The sequence below is a fragment of the Garra rufa genome, chromosome 12 (assembly GCF_049309525.1).
Source record: "Garra rufa chromosome 12, GarRuf1.0, whole genome shotgun sequence".
Taxonomy (NCBI): Eukaryota; Metazoa; Chordata; class Actinopteri; order Cypriniformes; family Cyprinidae; genus Garra; species Garra rufa.
This window is the reverse complement of record NC_133372.1, coordinates 39,514,917-39,531,369: the sequence shown is the minus strand read 5'-3', so window position 1 is coordinate 39,531,369 and position 16,453 is coordinate 39,514,917. Positions and strand designations below refer to the sequence as shown.

The following is a 16,453-nucleotide window of genomic DNA, read 5'->3' as shown; positions in this document are numbered from 1 at the left end:
TGGGTCAAAATTGTTGTTTTTTCTTTTATGCCAAAAATCATTAGGAAGTTAAGTAAAGATCATGTTCTATGAAGATTCTTTGTAAAATTCCTACTGTAAATATTTAAAAATGTAAATTTTGATTAGTAATATGCATTGTTAAGAACTTAATTTGGACAACTTTAAAGGTAATTTTCTCAGTATTTTGATTTTTTTGCACCCTCAGATTCCAGATTTTCAAATAGATGTATCTCGAACAAATAATGTCATATCATAACAAACTATACATCAATAGAAAGCTTATTTATTGCGCTTCCACATGATGTATACATCTCAGTTTTGTAAAATTTAACCTTAAATGTTTTTTATCATATTAAATATATCAGGCTTTCATGGCTCATATAGTATGATGCAAAATATAATGTTATTTATATAGCTTGTGAAGTAGACCAATGAATGCTAAAAAACTAAAATATTCACGTTTCAAAGCATTCATAAAATACCACACATTCTGTATCTTTATATATATATATTTGTTTTAATTTCATTAAAAACCTGTTCAGCGTTTACAGAAGGTTCAGAGAGCATACAGTAGTACCGTAATGGCAGAAAAATATATTCACACTGGGCGTTTCACGCCAAGACCATGGAGTAAATCACATGAAATGGATTTAAGCCTTAAATGTGCGGTTATACCTTTTCAAACCTTCTAAAATAAGATAAGAATAAACAGTCTCTGTATTTATAAAATAACATGGTCAACTTCATGATTTTACCCCATCATACAGTAGTGGTGCAATTACCCTTCACAAAAGCCAACAGGAATTGATTTTTGAAAGGACAGGAAAAGAGTAAATCATCATTACAATATACAAAGGAAAAAAATAGGACTTTGGACTACCAACGGACAACAATAGAACTCTGTACACATATTTGCATCTAAAATAAATAATTTCATCTTGTACAGGGAACAGCAGTTGTACAGTCTGAGACTGAAGGTCAAAGTTCAAAGGTCAGACTGAACGAGACGGTAGTGATAACACCAGCCAATGAAACATAGACAAGGAAAGCTTTAAAAAACATCCAAGTTCAGCACAGAGATGTTCACTCTTTAAGGCAAGGAACAGAGTGAAGCAAAAAAAAACCTTGATGAATCACTCCTGCTTTTCACTGAAATGATACTGATATCGTGAAAACACTGCCATTAAAACGCAGACAAACACATGATGTGCAGAGGAACTAACGCTCAGTTATGGACGCTCGTAAAAGACAATATAACATACAGTTCATTCAACACCTGTCATGATCCCAGTAATACACATTTTACCACATAAAAAACAATTAAAAACTGAACATGGTAAATGGTTTGAATTGTATATGTTCCTCATTCCGCAGTCGTTAAATTCCTCCATGGTTGACTGGAGCGTCAGTGCTTCTCTTCTCAAACACACAGTGGAAAATTTTTTTGAGATTAAATGACAGGAGTTTATGTAATCTTGGGCTCACATCGAACACACATCAAAGCCTTCAAGCAAGGTCTGATTCAAAGGCAGCTTATGACAGGTTTCACTGTAGATGCTCACTACTGACATTGATTTAAACCAAAAAAGTGGGTGAATCTTTAGAAAACATGTTTAAACACATGTACAGTTGAGGTCAAAAGTTTACATCCCCCTTCGAGAATCTGCAAAATGTTAATTACTTTACAAAAAAAAGAGGGATCATACAAAATGCATGTTATTGTTTATTTAGTACTGACCTGAAGAAGATATTTCACATAAAAGATGTTTGCATAGTCCACAAGAGAAATAATAGTTGAATTTAGAAAAATTACCCCGTTCAAAAGTTTACATACACTTGATTCTTAATACTGTGTTATTACCTGAATGATCCACAGCTGTTTAACAGTTAAACTGCCTGCTGTTCCTCAGAAAAATCCATCAGGTTCACAAATTCTTTGGTTTTAGAGGATTTTTGTGAGATTGTATGATTTTGAGATCCATCTTTTCACACTGAGAACAGCTGAGGGACTCATATGCAACCATTACAGAAGGATCAAATACTGACTGATACTCCGGAAGGAAAAACCATGCATTAAACCATGCATGAAAACTTTTAGAATTTGAAGATCAGGGTAAATGCAACCTATTTTGTCTTCTGGGAAACATGCAAGTATATTCAGTTGTGCTCAGTGTGAAAAGATGTATCTTAAATTCATAGTCATTGTTGGAAAGGGTTCAAATACACAAATGCTGAAAAAAAGAATTTGTCGAACCTGAAGGTTTTTTCTGAATCAAAAGAACAGCAGGCAGTTTAATTGTCCAGGACAAACAAAGGACTCATGAACAACTATCACTGAACAAAACAAACAAACACAGCTGTGGATCATTCAGGTAACAACACAGTGTCAATCAAGTGTATGTAAACTTTTGAACAGGGTCATTTTTATAAATTCAACTATTATTTCTTCTTGTGGACTATATGTAAACATCTTTTATGTGTAACATCTTCTTCAGGCCAGTACTAAATAAACAATAACATGCGTTTTGTATGATGATTTTGGTAAAATAATTAACATCTTGCAGATTCTGAAAGGACGGAGTAAACTTTTGACCTCAACTGTATATTAAGAATATGCAATATCCTTAAGCCTATCCCCCCCTAAAATCTCATTTACTTGAACATTAGATTTGTACCACTGTTATACAGTAAAAAAAAAATACTGTAACAGTGCAATGGCACTTTTTAAATTTTGATTTAAAATAATTTAATTCTGCATTACAGAAATGAGAGTTGAGAAGGAAATGTGCAAAAAAAAGAGAAGAAGAAATAAATAGGAAAAATATTAATAAAATTTTGGGGTAAATTATGACCTGGAATTTTTTTTTTTTTTTTTAAAGATTCACCCAAACACAGATTAACATGCTGCCATTTTGATTCCAAGCTCCTATAATAGAGAAAATGGCCCTCTGAAAGGAAATGGAGAACTAACACTGCCTCTCACTACAGAGTTCAAGGATAACTGTTGCCAAAATGCAACCTGGGCTGTTTTTTTTTTACTGTAAACGAGACAAACTTATATCTAAAAGCATAATTACGACAAACGAGCTGTTTTTGAGATTGACCGTGATTTCATTTTGTGGTCAATGGCCGGTGAATGGGAATACTAGGGGCATACATTTGAGCGCATCAAAATCGATATTTTTACAAAACTAAGAAGGCTCAACACACCATGACACTTTGCTCGAAGTATCGCCTGGGTCTCTACACATGAACTCCAGCATTGAAAACATGGTTTGTGTACACAGAGTTTACTAAAAAGAAAGGTTTTGAACAACTCACTTTCACTGTTTGGGTTTCCGCTCGCAGCCGTCTTGCCAGTCAAGACGTGTCGATCTCCGAATGCGAATGAATGGACTCCACAGGATGAAATATTAGGCTTATATGAGGCTCTTTTTACAACTAGAAGTTTAATATTGTTTTTCCCTTGTGACAAAACAACGAATTAGCCGTGCATTTATATGGAAATATGCTTTAGGAGCTGTCCATCCTTGCATTCGGAGATCGACACCTCTTGACTGGCAAGACGGCCGCGAGCGGAAACCCAAACAGTGTAAGTGAGTTGTTCAAAACCTTTCTTTTGAGTAAACTCTGTGTACACAATGTTCTCAACGCTGGAGTTCATGTGTAGAGACCCAGGCGATACTTCAAGCAAAGTTTCATGGTGTGTCGAGCCTTTTAGTGTTGTAAAAATATCGATTTTGATGCGCTCAAAGTTATGCCCCTAGTATTCCCATTCACCGGCCATTGACCACAAAACGAAATCACGGTCAATCTCAAAAACAGCTCGTTTGTCGTAATTATGCTTTTAGATATAAGTTTGTCTCATTTACAGTAAAAAAAACAGCCCAGGTTGCATTTTGGCAACAGTTATCCTTTAAACACACAAATGTCTCCAGACACTGCACTCGGTGACCAGCAGGGGGCGTCCTTATCTGCTTCACTGGTAGTTTAAAACGTAAGCACCTTCCAAGTTTAACAAACTTTCCACCCTCAAACAATGGTGTTGAAAGTTAGCATGCATACTTACTCACACACACATCAATTTCTCTCATACATACAGGTAGATCCCTTCTAGAGGCCATGGAATGATTCACCTAAACTTTGTCCCGAACAGAATGAGTATTAGAACAACAACTATGACAAAGAGAATTAAAATGACCAGCATCTTGCGGTTTTTCTTCTGGTACTGTTCAGCCTGAGAAAGGAAAGAGAAAAGTTTAATGTGCTTTATATTTCTACTACATAATATTACTTTTAGTAGGTGTCATGTGGATATTACATATTAATATTATTACATATATTACATATTAATATGCTATTACATATTACACAACGAATGACTGAAATGGTTAGTGTATGCAATTACGACCCTTGACATGTTGCTTTACACATCAGCTTGATAAGAGCCTCACCTTCTGCAGCTGCTGCATCCCCTCCTCTGTTTTGACACAAGCTTGCTCCACATTGAAGTCGATTCTGTCGAGGACTGTGCCCTGTATTGAATTTACATTGATATTAACAATGCATATATTTTTTTTATAATATATTTTCCATATTTATGCAATGATATTTTAGTAATTTTGTGTTTGAACCCAATTTAAATTTTTGTTTTTACTTATTCTTATACATTTCATATTAAGTCAGTTTTAAATACAGGAAAGAATTAAATATATAAAAACATACACTACCAGTCTCTTCTGCTTACCAAACCTGCATTTATTTGATCCAAAGTACAGCAAAAACAGTAACATTTTGAAAAAAAAAATTACTATTTAAAATAACTGCTTTCTTTTTTAATATATTTTAAAATGTAATTTATTCCTTTGATCAAATGTACATTTTAAACATGATCCTTCAGAAATCATTCTATTATGCTAATGCATATTTAGGATTCTTTGATGAATAGAAAGATCAAAAGCATCAGCATTTATCTGAAATAAAAAGCTTTAGCAACATTATACACTATATCATTTTAAAAGAAATTATAGAAATAAGTACTTGTATTTAGCAAATATGCTTTAAACTGATCAAAAGTGATGATAAACACATTTATAATGTTACAAAAGATTTCAGATAAATGCCGTTTCTGCTGTAAATGCTTTCTATTTATCAAAACTCAGAAAATCTGAATATTAGAATGATAGGCTAACTAAAAATTTGGTAATGAAATCACAGGAATAAATTACATTTTAAAATATATTTAAATAGAAAACAGTTATTTTAAGTTGTAAAAAATTTTTCAAAATGTTACTGTTTTATTGTACTTTGGATCAAACAAATGCAGGCTTGGTGAGCAGAAGAGACTTGTAAAAAAAAAAAAAAAAAAAAAAACTTAAAATAAAATAAAATCTTACTGTTAAAAAACTTTGTCTGGAAGTGTATATTAAAAAAATCTAAAGAATCTAAAAGAGTACTGGTTTTAGGACAGGACCTGCCCTGTTTAATATTTTTTCCCATTAAGCAGCACACTGACCTGTTCAACAACCATTCCAGCAAGATCTCTAAATATCTCATTAAGGTCAGAAATGGACTGAACAATCTGTCGAATTTCTCTCTCTCGCTCTTCTACCAGCACTGTGTTCTGCTCAACCAGCACTAGTTGGTCATCTGTAAATCCCTAAAAGAGAGAGAGAGAGAGAGAGAGAGAGAGAAAAAAAAAACACATTTCCAAAGTCAGATGTCAACCATGTAATGGAAATAAAAATGCTGTTACATAATAAAATACACAATGAAAAACACATACATTTTTATATTTACTCAATTAAAAATAATAATTGAGTAGCAAATAGCAACCTCTTGATTCTGGGAATCATATTTTCTTACATAAAGACCAGGTAACACTAATTTTACATACAGTACACAGTGACATACAATATATAAATATGGCGATATAATTATAATGGCAATAATTTAAAGCAACAGCAACTGGTTCATACCAATATAGTCACCAATATGAAAACATGTTTGTGGCATATATTCTAAAAACATGTGAATATGTGTATTAGTAAAACAGTCTTACTCTGTCATATAGCGCAATATCTTCATCTTCCTCCACAAGAGGACCAGAATCAAAAAAGTGCTTGGATCTTTCTTCACGATTTTTCATACCTGTAAATGAAAGCAAAGATTTGTCATAAATAAACAGCACCAGGCAAAATCAAATAAAAAAAACTTAGCTTCTAACATATACACAGGGTTTCTGCAGGATTTTTAAGCTCAAATTGAAAACTTTAAGACCTGCACAAATAAAATGAATACAATATGAGTCAGGTAGGCTCACTTCAAAATCGTCCTACATCTCTGTTTTACTTTTAGAAAGGCTAGTTGACCCTCTTTGCACATTCACTTCGTAAACAATGGGTCGGTACATCTGCAGCGATGTAGGATGATTTTGAAGTTGGAGAAGAAAATGAGATGGGAGTTTTTCGACATACCCGAACTGTATTGCACCAGAGTGCAAGTATGCATGCGCATCGCAGAGCTAGACAAGACGAGCATTTGAGGTTAAAAAGTATATAAATTTTAAATTTATTTAGAAAATAAATGATCTTTTCGCTAGATAAGACTCTTCTTCCTCGGCTGGGATCATTTAAAGCCCTTTGAAGCTGCATTTAAACTGCATTTTGGAAGTTCAAACTCACGGCACCATAGAAGTCCATTATATGGAAAACATTCCTGAATTTTTTATTCAAAAAACATAATTTCTTTTCGACTGAACAAAGAAAGACATGAACATCTTGGATGACAAGGGGGTGAGTAAATTCTGTAAATTTTTGTTCTGGAAGTGAACTTACTGATTTTAGCCTTGGTCTAAATGAAAAACAACAGGCTTATTGAAAATCCACATTCATTCTCTGCCAGCAGGTGGTGCTTTAGGAAAGTCTGAAATATAATCGTATCCCCAGTAACGGTAGAACACAAAGCAGAGAGGACTTGACTTTGAAATGTGCAGCACTCATATTCAATGAAATTATAGCCTTTTGAAGTTTAATCATCAAATTAAGCCATATTGCAATTCTGGTCTTTCCATACCCAAATTTAAGACCTGAAATCATAATTAAGACTTTCTTGTACAATTTAAGTCTTTTTATAGCCTTACATTTGATGCAACTAAATTTAAGAACTCACTTCCGTAACAAAACCTTATAATGTAGAGATAATGTACTCACTTCCTTGTCATCCAATGTGTTCATGTCTTTCTTCAGTTGTAAAGAAATCATGTTTTTTGAAGAAAACATTTCAGGATTTCTCACCATACAGTATAATGGATATGTATGGTGCCCCCGAGTTTGAACTTTCAAAATGCAGTTTAAACGCAGCTTCAAAGGACTCTAAACGATCCCAGATGAGGAAGAAGGATATTTAGTCAAACGATTGGTTATTTTCGAAAACAAACGAACAATTTATATACTTTTTAACTTCAAATGCTTGTCTTGTCTCATCTATGCAAAGCACATGAGTAGTCTGTGTGATCCTAGTCAATACAGTTAGGGTATGTCGAAAAACTCCCATCTTGTTTTCGTCCTTAACTTCAAACTTCTGTTTTACCATTTTTTGTAAAGGGCTTTTAATCTTCTTTGTATGTTTACTTTGTAAACACTGGGTCGGTATTTCTGTAGCGATGTAGGACGACTTTGAAGTTGGGGAAGAAAACGAGATGGTAGTTTTCGACATACCCTAACTGTCTCAACCTGGATCACACAGAGTATGCATGCGCATGGCAGAGACTAGACAAGACGAGCATTTGAGGTTAAAAAGTATATAAATAGTAAATTAACCTATTGTTTTGCAAGATAAGACCCTTCTTCCTTGGCTGGAATCATTTAGAGACCTTTGAAGTTGCATTTAAAAGGCATTTTGGAAGTTCCTCAAAAAAACATAATTTATTTATGACTGAAGAAAGAAAGACATGGACATCTTGGATGACAAGAGGGTGAGGGTGAACTAATCCTTTAAGGACCTGCGGAAAACCCTGATATATCTTGCGTTTGTGTTTGCATACACTTACGTTTCAGGTAGCTTGACTGTGTGTGTCTGAAGTTGAGTGACAGTTCTTGAAGGCTCTGGGCCAGTGAGGAGACCACATTAGTCAAGAGCCTGTTTTCTTGCTCTGTACAATGACGACTCTGAGTCTGCAGCCCCGTCACGGCCCGCTGGCACCTGTGAAACATCTACACACACATATCAGACTCACTACAGATGAAAATTCAGTTTTATGATGTGTGCAGTGATTAATTGCTGTAGTTTTGATGTGTGTCCACTTCAACCTCTTTAGTCATAACAGATGGCAGTGAAATAAAACACGATTTCTCTCAGTGTTATTATACCTGTGTAATTTCCTGTGTAGTGATCTCAATAGCGTGCTCCTCCTCACTGCTGTCATCCAGCGTGGGCCGGTTCATGTGTTTGTCGTGCAGACTGGCCAGTTCCTTCATCTTCTGACGTATACGTGTGATTTCATACTGAATCTGCAGGAACAAAGAATTCACTGTTCATTTTGTTGACCATGGATAGAAGACTTATTTGAGCCAAGTCTGTGTTTGTGAAAGTCAAATATCTATAGGTTTAAAATAAATACAAAGAAATTACTTAATCTGATCCCTCCATTTGTAAATACAAATAAAAGATTTTTAAATGTTTTTGGGAAAGGTCTCCTATGTTTACCAGGGTTGCATTTATTTGCTTAAAAATGTAGTAAAATCAGTAAAACTGTGAAAAAATATTATATATTATGCAAATTTGCTGCTGAAGAAACATGTTTTACTATATATATTTTTTTCAATATTGTTTGATTAATTATACATTTTTAATATTGTAAATGTATTATTGTGCACAGTCAATTTCTCTGGTAATTTATATCATGCCACAGATACCGCCAGTAGAGCTTAACTTTTTAAAACTGGAACATTCCTTTAATGTCACTGATCATTTAAAACAATCATCTAATTACCTCATCCACTCCCTCCACCCATTTAGGTGGTAGTCTCTTTGTGACACCGATAGCAGCCTCTGGATCCAAACTGATGCCGGACACCAGAGCCATACGGTCATCGGCCAACTAACAGAGAGAGAGAAATGACAGCAAAAATCACATTTTTGTAAATAAAATCTGTGAAATTAATTTAAATACAGTAAATCATAAAATGTAGCTGTATGAGATTATTGTCTGTGGCTGAAAGCATTATTGCACAAAAGACATTACCAGTCAAAATACTTTAACAGTAAAACATCTAATTTTTTATAGAAGTCTCTTCTGCTCACCAAGCCTGCTTTTATTTGATCCAAAGTACAGCAAAAACAGTCCAATTCTAAAATATTATTTGAATATATTTTAAAATGTCATTTATTCCTGTGATTTTAAATCTTTGATGCTAAAATCTTTTTATCATCATTATTCCAGTCCCATCAGAAATCATTCTAATATTCTGATTTAATGAACTGAACTATAGAACTATTATTATGTTGACAACAGCTGAGTAGATTTGTTCAGGTTTCTTGGATTAACAGAAATGTCAGAAGAACAGCATTTATCTGAAATATAACTATTTTGTAATATTACAAAAGATTGTCTATATCGTCACTTTTGATCAATTTAAAGCATCCTTGCTAGATAAAAGTATTAATTCCGAAATGTTTATTTCAGATAAATACTGATCTTTAATACTTTCTATTCAAAGAATCCTGAAACAAAATGTACTCAACAGTTTTAAATATTGATAATAATACAAATGTTTTCTGAACAGCAAATCAGCATATTAGAATGATTTCTGAAAGATCATGTGACAGTGAAGACTGCAAATTTAGCTTTGATCACAGGAATAAATTATATTTTTTAATTTATTCAAACAGAAAACATTCATTTTAAATAGTAAAAATATTTCACAATATTAGTGCTTTTGCTGTATTTTGAAAGAAATGCAGGCTTCAAGCTTCAGAAGAGACTTCTTAAAAAAACATTAAAAATCATACTGTTAAAAAACGTTTGACTAGTAGTGTATTTATTAAAAAACAAGTAGCAATATATTTATTAAGTAAACAGTGTATAAATGACAGTGTTCATATTTTGCACAAACTGACGCTTTACTAAGCCCCGCCTTAAAATGGCACTGACCAATCCTAATTTATCCTACAGTGCTGTCGTATTATCAGACAAGCTCTTTATTTTTTTGTAAAGCAAGTCTATGGAAGGTGTGTGTTTTTTATGGTTTTGAAAGCAATTTTATAGAACTAAAAAAACAATCAAATGTTGTCACTTAAAACAATAAAAAAGGATACACACTGTCAAATCTTAAAGTTCACGCTGTGGCTAAAACTGTGTTGTATTCATTCCTAAATGAACACAATATCCGTGGTAAATTTAAAGGGATGGTTCGGAGTAGAATTGACTTCATTGCTATGCACTCCGAAGCCCATCTAAATACCCCATCCGAAGCTTTTTTTTACCTTAGTTGAACATTTATGGAGATATTAGAGTTTTTCGAATTGCTTGTTACAGGAGTGAATGGTACATGTGATGTATCTCGTAAATTGCACCACTAAACGTGCAAGTAATCTTACCAAACTTGTACAGTAGTGTAAATAGGTTATGTACTCACAAAACGCTGCATCAGCACATTTATAAGTCCACCATGAGTGTTTTAAAAACACGTTTTACCCGAGAACTACTAGTCTCAGAAACTACAAGTCGATGTCACTTCCCTGGTTTGAAAAAAGCACGTAAAAGTCCTCCTACTACATCTGTGTGCATGTCAACTTGTAGGAGGACTTTTACGTGCTTTTTTCAAACCAGGGAAGTGACGTCGACGTGTTGCCATTTGTAGTTTTTGAGACTAGTAGGGATCGGCTAAAACGTGTTTTTTAAACACTCATGGTGGACTTACAAATGTTTCGATGCAGCGTTTTGTGAGTACATAACCTATTTACACTACTGTACAAGTTTGGTAAGATTACTTGCACGTTTAGTGGTGCAATTTACGAGATACATCACATGTACCATTCACTCCTGTAACAAGCAATTCGAAAAACTCTAATATCTCCATTAATGTTTGACTAAGGTAAAAAAAACTTCGGATGGGGTATTTACATGGGCTTCGGAGTGCATAGCAATGAAGTCAATTCTACTCCGAACCATCCCTTTAAGGGTCAGTTCACCCAAAAATGAAAATTCTGTCATTAATTACTGACAGAGCCCTCATGTCGTTCCAAACCAGCAGGACCTTCGTTCATCTTCGGAAGACGAATTAAGATATTTTTGATGAAATCCGAGAGCTTACTGACCCTCCATAGTGGGTTCCAAAGATGAACAAAGGTCTTATGGGTTTGGAACGACATAAAGGGTGAGCAATTAATGAGAGATTTTCATTTTTGGCTGAACTATCCCTTTAACGTTAATTCATTCCAATGAGACATTCTATAAAGCTCATCTGAGCTAGCAACAGTAACTGGGTGGGACGGAGCTTAGAAAACAAATGCTAAAACATCAAGGTTACCTCATCAAACTCCTAATGTGATTGGAAGAGCCCAGCGATGTCCCATCCAATGAGAGGAGAGATAGAACAGAAGGTGAGGGACATGAGGAGTGAGAGCAGAGGAGCCCAAGACAAAAAGCAGTGATCAGCATCAAAAAGACTGACAGCAGGACTTGGACAGAACTGGACAAATCAGGAACAAAAACCAGTAAATGCAAATAGACAGAAATGCATAAATGTAACCCTGGACCACAAAACCAGTCATAAGGGTCAACTGAGATTTATACAACATATATTTATACTGAATAAATGAGCTTTCCAAGTATGTATGGTTTGTTAGGATGGGACAATATTTGGCTGAAATACAACTAAATCACCTTTAAATTTGTTCCAATTAAGTTCTTAGCAATGCATAATACTAATCAAAAAATTTTATATTTACGGTAGGAAATTTACAAAATATATTCATGGAACATGATCTTTACTTAATATCCTAATGATTTTTGGCATAAAAGAAAAATCGATAATTTTGACCCATACAATGTATTTTGGCTATTGCTACAAATATACCCCAGCGACTTAAGACTGGTTTTGTGGTCCAGGGTCACATACATACATATATATATATATATATATGCATGTGGCATCATGTTGCTATAATGTAAGATTTGTCCATTCCAGCCCAATAACTCTAACATCTCAATCCTACTGCATAATTGTGCTACAGATTCATAAATTCACTAAATAAGATATTAGGTTAGGAAAAACAAAGTACTTTCTGATGTTACTGAATTTATAAAATAGAATAAAAGATTAAGCTGGAAGATACATCCTATTTTTAAACAAAAACAACACACACTGACATGATTACTGTAGATCTGAGCAATGCACAACAGAAGATTCAGTCAGGATTTTGCAAGGCAGAGCAAGAAGTGCTTAGCTAGATCACAAAAAGTGCAAACAGGGAAAAAACAAACAAACAAAAAATCAACATGCAAGCAGATGGTAAGGAATGGAGCCACTACACCAGACAAAACACAAGCAGGCATGATTTATGACTGATAGAGGATCAGAATGACGTCCGTGCTAGTAACTTTTAGTTGCTTTTCACACCTTCAAATATTGCACTGACAGACATCCAAAATCTGTCTGTCAGGACCCAATCGATACCTTATAAAGATACAGGACTATTTAAAAACATGCTGGATAGCAGGCCGCCCACCAGCATCAAAGAGAAAGAAAAATGTAATGCATTGCATAGCTTATCGGTAGGAAAGATCTATGGAAAACTAGGAGACAAAACATACTGCCTTTTCTTTGGAAGTCTCATTTTAGAATGGTAAAAACATTACTAGAGCATCAAAGAGTCTCACAAGAAATATTTAGAAAGGCTTGAAATATAAAAACTACAGTTATGTTTGTAAATACATACAAATAAGGTATTATAATGACAAAGACATTTAATGGAAAGTGATACAATACCAGTCAAAATGTTTAAAAAAAATATATATATCTTCTGCTCACCAAGCCTGAATTTATCTGATCCAAAATACAAAAAAAAAAAACAGTAATATTGTGAAATATTTTTACTATTTAAAATAATTACTTTCTATTTGAATATATTTCTGTGATGCAATTCTGAATTTTCAGCATCCTTACTCCAGTCTTCAGTGTCACATGATCATTCAAAAATCATTCTAATATGCTGAATTGCTGTTTAAGAAATATTTATTATTATTATCAATATTTAAAACAGTGGAGTACGTTTTTTCAGGATTCTTTGATGAATAGTAAGACCCAAAGATCAGCATTTATATCTGAACTAAAAAGTCTTTGTAACATTATACACTATATCATTTTGGAAATAAATGAGAGAAATTAATACTTTATTTAGCAAGGATGCTTTAAATTGATCAAAAGTGATGACAAAGACAAAAGATTTCTATTATAACGCTTTTAAGCAGCAGATCAAAATATTAAAATGATTTCTCATGGATCATGGAGTGATTATGCTAAAAATTCAACATTGAAATAACAGGAATAAATTACATTTTAAAATATATTCAAATAGAAAATGGTAATTTTAAATAATAAAAATATTGCATTTTTTACTGTCTTTGCTGTACTTTGGATCAAATAAATGCAGGTTTGGTAAGCAGAAAATACTTTTTACATAATGTGATTTCTATTTAACTAGCTGATCAAATGCAAACTATATCTAAAATTGATGAATATTTAATTTAAATTATTTTTTGTATGATCAAATTTCAGGAAAAAAAAGCTAACCTACACTACCATTCAATTTTAGTTAAATAAGGAACCATTAAGTTGATCAAAATTCACAAAAGTCTTTAATACAAAATATTTCTATTTCAAATAAACATTCTTTTGAACTCTATTCATCATCTACAAAAAAAAATTGTTTCTTGAGAAGCAAATCTCCATATTAAAATGATGTTTAAAGGCTCATCGGGTACTGAAAAGTTATTTTAATTTGTAATATTTCACAACTTACATAATTTAGAATTTCTATTTTAGATAAACGCATCTCCTTTGAACTTTCTATTCGTCAATAAAAATGAAAAAAAAAATTCTACTCAGCTGTTTTCAACATAATAATACATAACATCAACATCATCTACAAAAACATTAAGATAATATTGAGAAATGTTTCTTGAGAAGCAAATCTCCATTTTTAAATTATGTTTAAAAGATCATCAGGTACTAAAAAGTTATTTTAATTTGTAATATTTTACAACTTACATATTTTAGAATTTCTATTTTAGATTAATGCAGCTCTTCTGAACTTTCTATTCATCAAAAAAAAAAAAAAAAAACATTCTACTCAGCTGTTTTCAACATAATACAAAACATCAACATCATCTACAAAAACATTAAGATAATATTACGAAATGTTTCTTGAGAAGCAAATCTCCATATTTAAATGATGTTTGAAAGATCACCGGGTGCTGAAAAGTTATTTTAAATCGTAATATTTCACAACTTACTGTATTTTTATCACAAAAATGCAGTCTTTTTTTAAAGCAGTAGTGTATGCTGAATTTGACACTACTGCTTTCTAAAGACTAGTCATTTATCATGTGATTAATCACTAATCATCATCCATATTTTATTCTACTGACATCAATATTTATACGTTTCTCTTGGGGTTTGTACATCTAGTGAGGAGAAGAAATGACTGCTAACACATTCATCACTTATTTTGGCCACAATGACAATACAAAAGCCAATGGACTTCTCTTATAATAGCTTTTAATGCTTCATTTTGTTCCACACACAGTATAAATGGATCTTCAAACACTAAAATATACAGCTAGCGTCAGATTTCAGAATGGGAGCCATCATATTTTAGGGTCCTTGGCATCAAAACGTCCTGTACATATAAGTTGATTATCTAAACGTCTAGCACGACCATCACCTTTTAGTAATTTCATGGCCATTCCCGTGTGTTGAAGTAAATCAAAATGCGACTGTATGAGAGGTGTTTGATGAACAGCTAGCCGGTTTGCACAGACCTGCCAGCTCCTCACACGGCAAACAAAACAATTGAGGTTTGTTGGACAACCGACTGGACCGGTTGACATCAACAAACACCGCTAGCTAGGGTTGTTGTCTAGCTAGCTGAGAGTCACACACACACACGCGCGAAAACAATCAATTCAGACAATGAACGTTAGACTCACCGCAGCATTGCTACGTGTATTCAGAGTACGACGGGGGTCGTATGTACTCACTTGCTCAGCCAAAATCTGCCGGTTTTGGATTGCATTGTTCCGCATTAATAAGAAGGCATCGGTCAGTCGCCGAGTTGCCATGGCTACGCAATACAAGGCGACCGTAAAATGAAATAACCGCGAGCTGCCTCGATGGCTGTCTTGAGATTAGTTACTCAGCTCGTCGCCAAGGCAGCTGGCTACTTAACTAGCGAGCTAGCCTGCAAAACGGCAGGCAGGCTCGCCCACCAACTCAGCACCTCCGGTTTCGAGAGGGTTCGGCTCTCTTTTAGACCGAGACAGGCCTGAGTCTGTATCTTGTTAAGTATCGCAACATTACAAGACCGATAGCCTAAGTTTTCAGCTCGGTTTTAGGACGCTAATGGATCATCTCTGCGACTTCCGTGACGTGGAAGGCGTAAACGTGACCTCACAATGAAACTTCCGCTTTGGGCAGTGAATATGCAAAAATCAGACACGTTATTTGTTTACACTTTTATTTTTGAACATTATGGTTTTATTTAATAAATCAAATATCATAAAAGCAATTTTGTAATTTTTAACAAGTGATTTCGCTGTGTTTATTAGGCGATGTCACAAAGTAATACATTAATAATACGAAAATTGATTCTTTTATTTTTATACTGTATCGAAAATTCTAATAATAAAATGATACGTTTTTTTTTTTTTAACTATACATTTTATGTACTCCGGATGTCCGGTTTGTTGTTTGTCATCAATAATAAAACAATCAGTAATTTTATTTCGTCATTTTTATTTAGTCAATGATATATAAAAGCAAATCTAGCAAATCTAAACTATGTGTATTTATTTATTTATTTGCATAATTTTGCTGTTTATTCAGTATCTTAAATATATTATTATTATTATTATTTTTTTTTTTTTTTAAAGTTTTGGTAAAGAGTTGAATTTAAGTGAAGAGTAGGAACTGGAAGTGTGCCTTTTTTTGGCCTTTTATTAGTTAATTTAAATTTTGTAACATAGAGCTGTCAAACTAATAATTGCAATTAATCGCATCCAAAAGAAAAGTTTGTGTTTACATAATATATGTGTACTGAGTATATTTATTATGCGTAATTTTTTATTTATTTATTTATTTATTTTAACTATACATTTTATATACTATGGATGTCTGGTTTGTTGTTTTTCATCAATAATAAAACAGTAATTTTATTTAGTCATTTTTAT

General features: G+C 33.3%; 1 protein-coding gene across 2 annotated transcripts; it reads right to left on the bottom strand.

Moving 5' to 3' along the window:
* Positions 1-497: 497 nt before the first annotated feature.
* stx16 (syntaxin 16) lies at positions 498-15,638 on the bottom strand. 2 transcript variants are annotated; one of them, XM_073852232.1, is made up of 9 exons: positions 15,215-15,638; positions 11,532-11,543; positions 8,993-9,100; positions 8,370-8,510; positions 8,051-8,213; positions 6,062-6,150; positions 5,516-5,659; positions 4,455-4,535; positions 498-4,237 (listed from the first exon to the last, which is right to left on the bottom strand). In XM_073852232.1, exons 1-9 carry the CDS (start codon positions 15,344-15,346, stop codon positions 4,133-4,135), a joined length of 975 nt encoding a protein of 324 aa, XP_073708333.1. In that variant the 5' UTR covers positions 15,347-15,638; the 3' UTR covers positions 498-4,132. The 2 variants fall into 2 exon arrangements, with proteins under 2 accessions (XP_073708333.1, XP_073708332.1); XM_073852231.1 differs by lacking the exon at positions 11,532-11,543 and having other exon boundaries at positions 15,266-15,638.
* Between the last annotated feature and the right edge of the window lie 815 nt (positions 15,639-16,453).

What these genes read in the sequence shown, in the direction of transcription:
- stx16 (XM_073852232.1), bottom strand. Translation starts at nt 15,346, where the DNA reads ATGGCAACTCGGCGACTGACCGATGCCTTCTTATTAATGCGGAACAAT. An exon ending in GGGTGGAGGGAGTGGATGAG is followed by an intron (nt 8,511 to 8,992) that starts GTAATTAGATGA and finishes TTGTTCCTGCAG; the next exon opens with ATTCAGTATGAAATCACACG. An exon ending in CTGGAATGGTTGTTGAACAG is followed by an intron (nt 4,536 to 5,515) that starts GTCAGTGTGCTG and finishes AATTCAATACAG; the next exon opens with GGCACAGTCCTCGACAGAAT.